The sequence below is a fragment of the Petaurus breviceps genome, unplaced genomic scaffold (genome assembly GCF_028583685.1).
Source record: "Petaurus breviceps papuanus isolate PSGF00001 unplaced genomic scaffold, PetGlider_PUasm1.0 419, whole genome shotgun sequence".
Lineage (NCBI taxonomy): Eukaryota > Metazoa > Chordata > Mammalia > Diprotodontia > Petauridae > Petaurus > Petaurus breviceps.
Window position 1 is genome coordinate 13,249,044 of NW_027186324.1, and position 6,000 is coordinate 13,255,043.

At 38.8% G+C, this 6,000-nt stretch overlaps 1 protein-coding gene across 3 annotated transcripts in view; it reads right to left on the reverse strand.

The window, feature by feature from the left end:
• The window catches only part of CRYBG3 (crystallin beta-gamma domain containing 3), a 145,868-nt gene that overhangs the window by 27,462 nt on the left and 112,406 nt on the right, over window positions 1-6,000 (reverse strand). For 2 of the 3 annotated variants that reach the window (XM_069100731.1, XM_069100732.1), the window contains one exon: window positions 4,638-4,764. In XM_069100731.1, the coding sequence (XP_068956832.1) occupies window positions 4,638-4,764 (127 nt within the window). Of the gene's footprint in view, window positions 1-4,074; window positions 4,229-4,637; window positions 4,765-6,000 lie in introns of those variants that run through there. The other variant, XM_069100733.1, reaches the window with a different exon arrangement.

Sequence of the window (6,000 nt, forward strand, 5' to 3'; positions counted from 1 at the left end):
ACTTCCTTCCAGTGCCATTCCTTTGCCTGCCACTCCTGATTCCACCCTCTCTTTTGGGTACTCTTTTTCTTGAAATCATTTTGAATTTACTCATACATATACTTAGTAGAAATAAACCTTCTTGACACCAGGGGCTACTTTTTTTCTTAGTGCAGGACCTCAGCACCCAACGCATTACCTTGCATACAGCAGATGCTTAATAAATGTCTGCTCAATTATGAATTGATATTTAGACCATTTGTGAAAGGAACTATAGATATCTGTTGTGATTGGCAGTGAGGCTTTTTCTTAACTAGCCACAGAACCTAAAAATTTGACCTGCATTGTAAACTAGGTTTATAAACCAAAAAAGTCCCATGTTATTTCAAATTGATCAGCACCTTTTATAAAGCTGTAATGTCCCATAGTAGTTACAAGGATATGCTAATGACACTGAACTTGAGAAACTGCCCCAGTGTTCATGTCTGTAAACCTTGTAGAAAAGTAATGAGCTGATAAATTATTCTTGTAACAGTATATACTAGTTAACTACCACAAAGGTATATGTGATTGAATATCAGGGTAAATATGGTGAGCACAACTTTATAATTCAACCTCATTCCCATCATTCGTTTTTCCTCCCAAACACTCCACAAGGCCCTGTTCTAATACTTGTCTCAACACTCAGGGACCTCACTTAGTCTCATGGCTTCAGTTTGCCCACCTTTGCACACCTCAGATCACGTGCAGCTAACTCTAGGGCCCAGACACCTTACTGATTCTGTGGAAGCCACCACTGGCCTCGAGTCATGCAGGCCTGCAAACTTAGAGCCGCTCCCACTCCTCTCTCCTTTATCTCCTGTATAGCATTAGCTGCCAAGGCTTGTGGATTCTGCCTGTGCCACCATGCTCTGACCTGCTGCTTCCACTTAGGAATGCAGACTCTCATCAGCCCTTCCCTAGCCTAGCACGTTTGCTGTCCAATTAATTAGCTCTTGTATTAGCTTCCTAATTGTTCTCCCTGCTTCAAGTCTCCCCACACAGTTTCCTTCTTTGAGACATAGGTCTGATCGTGTCAGTCCCTTGCTTAAAAACAAAATCAAACTTGAGTACCTTTCAAAAGCAAACTCCTAAGTTTTGAATTTAAGGTTTCTATCATCTCATTTTAAACTTTGAAATTTTTCATGTTTAGTTCATACTATTTTCTTCCAGCATTTAAAATTGTAGCCTTCCTGGTATTCTATGTCCCACCTCCATACCTCTGTACAGGCCATCCTCCACATCTGGAACGTACCTGGCTGTGTTTCTGCCTCTCAAAGCTCTTTTTTTTATATAATATTGAACTTATAAATTATAAATATAAATTATACTGAACTTATACTGTCCCTCCACTTCTCCCAAAAGAAAAATTTCTATAGACACTGAATACAAAAACAGGATTCAGGATTCTATATGAAACTGTGAATCTCCATTTCATGCCACTTGCTTTTAAAAATATGATAAATTATAAATGTTACTTTCAAAACTGTCTTGCCTGTTTGTGTTTCCTTCTGATGTAACTTCTCTTTTCTTCTATTCATTAAAAAATGTTTTCAATGGTCTTCTTTGGCACTGCTATTGCTAAGACCTTCGAATTCCAAAACCTCCCCCATTAAAAATGAGTCTAGGGGCGGCCAGGTAGCACAGCGAGTAAGAGCACCGGCTCCAGTGTCGGGATGACCTGGGGATCAAATCCGGGCTCAGATACTCAGCACCACACCCAGAAATAACTGGCTGTGTAACCTTGAGCAAGTGACTTAACCCCAATTGCTTTAAGAAAAAAAAAAGAGTAACAGAGATTAGGTGCTAGGATAATGAAAAGCTTATGGCCTCAGGTATAAGCCTCATCAAGTGGGAAGACTCAATCAGAGTTCAAGGGGCTTCCCAGAACCTGTACCCCATCAGTCACTATCTTGTTTTTCTATTTATATCCCCAGTATTTTAAACATTTTAACTGGCTTTGTAACCTTGAGCAAGTTACTTAACCCCGATTGCTTTAAAAAAAAGAATGGTAACATTACATCAATCTTAGAGCTCCTTCTAAATGCTCAAATTTATCTTTCTAGGTTGGTTTATTGTATTTCTTGTGTTTGTTGTATTTCCAAGTTCCTACTCAGCTCCTCTCTTTTCATCAGAAAAAAGAAGAGCAAAATAAGGTTTCTGATCCTGAAGGCAGGATGAAAAGGGGGAAAATGTTTAATAAAGAACAGAAAAATGTCGTCTATTCACTAAAGATCTATTTCCCTCCAGGTAGAAGATACTCAGCTTTTCAGGCTAATTTGTTATTGTTTGTAAGACGATCTTTTTTACTTTTGGAATTCTGTATTATTTCAAGATCTCTTCTAATAGCAGAAGGTTCCAGGTCTTGTATAATACTGACTGAACTTCTCAAACAGATTTTTGTGGTTATTTCTTTGACCTGTTTCTGGATTTTAGTTATGACATTCTTGGGACTTTTCCTTTTAGGAATCAGCGGATTCTTTCTATCATTACTTTGCCTTTTACTTTAGATTTAATATATCTGAATAGTTTTCATTTATCATTTATTGAAATACAGTGTCCATACTCTTTTTTAAAGTCATGGTTTCCTTAAAATATCTCTCCACCCGTTTTCCAAGTAAATTGTGATATCGATTGTGTTTCTTACATTTTCTCCTATTTTTCAGTTTTTTTTTTTTTAACTTTTTTCAATCTGTGTTTGGTTTATTGTAGTTTTTATGGAGGTCATTATTTGGGTAAAGTTTATCACTTTCCCTTTTAAGTTATTTAGTATCTTTCCAATTATTTTCTCTATAGTTTTTTTTTAACTTACGTTTCATTTCTTCTAAGAATTCACGTAGTCCTTGTGGGAAATCCATTGTTTCCTTTGAGACTTCATTTGCAATTGCTATGGAGTTATTCCTTTTTGATGACCAGATAACAATTTATTTATTTTTTTACTGGTCAATGTTTTTTTTTTTCTTTAGTTCCTGATTTTGTACTTTGTCCCAGGTCCACGTTCTGTACTTCTTTGTCTTGGTCCTTGAGAGTTCAGAGTGCTGGATCTTCAGGAGTCTCTCTGGTGTCTCAGAATAGAATGCTACTAGAGACCTTGTAGCCTCTGGGCCTGCGATGTCCCTTTCTAAGTCCTAGAGTACCGGGCTTGTCACTACTCATGGCAACTCCTCTGGACTTCCCTATTTCTCCCCCTGAGTGTTTCTGGCCATGCTTGGGCTTCCTCAGAAGACTCTGGGCTTCTAGGACAAAGAATCTTGCAGGCTACCTGTGTCTGGTTTCTAGCTCACTTGGGAGGCTGCGATCTGGTGCTGACTTTGCTGTGTAGCTACTGCCCTTGTGTTTCTGGCTGATTTCGTGTGCAGTCCTGGGGTGGAACTACACTTATTAAAATTTCTCATTAGATTTCTTGATTCATTATGGTACAAAGTAAAAGATTTTTCTAGAGTAGGTATGTTGAAGTTGAGTGGTCTGCCTCCTGTTTAGGCAGTTTTCTTGGTTAGAAGTCAGTCCTTATCTTCCTTCAAGGCAGGTGCTACCATCTACCACAAAGCCTTTTCTAGTCCGCCTGTTTTTAGAGTTCTCTCTTTCTTTAGTCATCTGTATATATGTTGTATACTCTAGTAGAATATAGATTCCTTGAGAGCAGGAGCCATCTCATCTTTGTTTTCCAAGTGGCAAGTTGGAAAGTCAAGTCTAGTTGCTTAATAAATGTTAACTGAATTTAATTTGAACATTTTCCCAAATAGTATGAAGTATATCCACACATAAGATCGCAAAGCAAAAACTGTATTTACAGATTTCCCCCCTTAAATTTATCACTACTGCTGGCTGCAGAAGTGTATAAAGATTTTGGTCCCACTTTGTGGTTGAAACTGTCTTTATCGCTGCCAATATGCTGTAAATTGCTCAAGCCCCTTTTCTTTGTCTCTGATCTTATTCAGTATTCTGGCTCCCTGGAGGCCTGGGTTTATTGAATCAAGACATTATTCAGAGGTTAGGTCTCTTGTTAGCTTTCTGTCTGTCCATCTCATCCTTGTTAAATGTCTCTTTACCCCTGCCTCCAGATGTTCCACCTGAGTGGCATCCAAGACAATGTTTGATCAGGTGTGCTGTGCCCAGAAGCCACCTTCACCACAAGGGAGGAATGTTGCCTGAAGCCAACTTAATCTGTCTTCTTGAGTTGCCATATTTCCCAGAAACAGAAACTGTAGACCTATGTAGGAGGCCCAGAACAAGTCAAGGATGAAGCCTCACTTGAACTGACATAAATTTCTATTTCTCCCTCTGGTTGAACTCTCAGTGTGTCCTTAAAGAGTAGAACCAGCTACAAGACAGTTTATGCACCTGGAACATCGTCCCTCCCGTGTTCCCTAACCCTCCTGCTCCCCTGCTGTTCCTGTCCTTCACCCATGCCAATCCCATTTGGTAGGGATTGCCCTCAGCACCTCCCATGACACATCCCCTCTTTGTTGTAACCCCGTAAGTATCAAAGGCATTGTCTGTATTGCGGGCTCCTTCCCTGGTACAAGGAGTTCCCACGTATGTTACCCATATCCTGTGGAGTTGTGACTTTTGGTTAACACATCCTATAATAAAAAATAAGATTTCAATAAAGTTCTTACATATTCAATAGGCTTGAGGGATTTGACTCTAGCTGGAGAGCAGCCACAGGAAGTAAGGTCAGCATAGAGGCCTTCTTCTAATATGCACTGGTTACTTGTGACATCCTCTTGGCAATGCATGAGCCAGCTGAAAGATCAAAGTACAGAAAATTTGATCAGTTAACAATTATTTACATCTAGTCTGTGTTCAGTATTATGTTTTGGGCTAGGAGAATATGGGCAGGAAAGAAAACAGATTTAGACAGAGAGACAAGATTCATACACTTAATATAACTACAGAATAAAGCAATGCAAATCCTGTAGAAATGAAAAAAGATTATAGGCAGTGAATGGCTAAAGAGAAGGGTCCTGAATAATGACTTAATGGAAGAATTTGGATTAGTAGTTAAGGTTAGTGAGGAAAGAAATAGCAAAAACAAAGGAATAAAAATAATACATGTGTACTGGGAGGTGAGGCACAAAGAAATGGATGATATTCCATTACATTCATATGCCACAATCTGTCCTGCCTTTCCCCAGTTACCTAAGAAGGAATCTAAGAGTACCTTAGTTTCTAGTTCTTAACCGTTCTTTTAGTGTTTTCCCACCTTAAGCCTACCTTCAGGATCAAGACCCTTATTCTGCTCGTGACTCTTCTCCCTGGTATTCTCCCTCTTAACAGTAAATTGTCTGTTTCTGTGCTGTTTTATTCTTTCTTTACCAAACTACTTCTCTGTGTTCAATCCTCCTTTGTCTATTTCAGGTAAGAATGAAGTTCATCTGACGCCCTAACTCCTTTCTCTGCATCTGTACAATTCCTCCTCTCATATACTCGTTTTGAGAAATAGCAAGTTTTCTTCACTTTCTTCCTCCTTCCTACACTAATGTATAATTAATTCTCTTTACCCTCTTCAAACAGAAACAATCTACCTCAAAGATTTTATTTTCTTACTTAACTCCTTCAATACCCTTTCAAAACAGTAATATTCTTTTAAAAAAAAAGATTTATTTTACAACATTCAGTTCTACAAGTTTTTGAATTCCAAATTTTCTCCCCCTCCCACTCCCCCCACCGGTGGCATGCAATCTGATATAGGTTCTACATATACCTTTACATTAAACAGTAGTCAATTTGCAAAGAAGAATTATAACCAATAGAATGAACGAGGAAGAACAAAACAAAATGAAAAAGAGAGCAAAGAGTTTGCTTCGGTCAGCATTCAGACCCCGTATTTCTTTCTCTGGGTGTGGATGGCCTTTTCCATCATGAGTCCTTTGGAGTTGTCCTATAACCTTGTTTTGCTGAGAAAAGCCCAGTCTATCAAGTCAGTCATCACAGATACGCTGTGTCTGTGTACAGTTGTAGATACGCTGTGTACAGTGT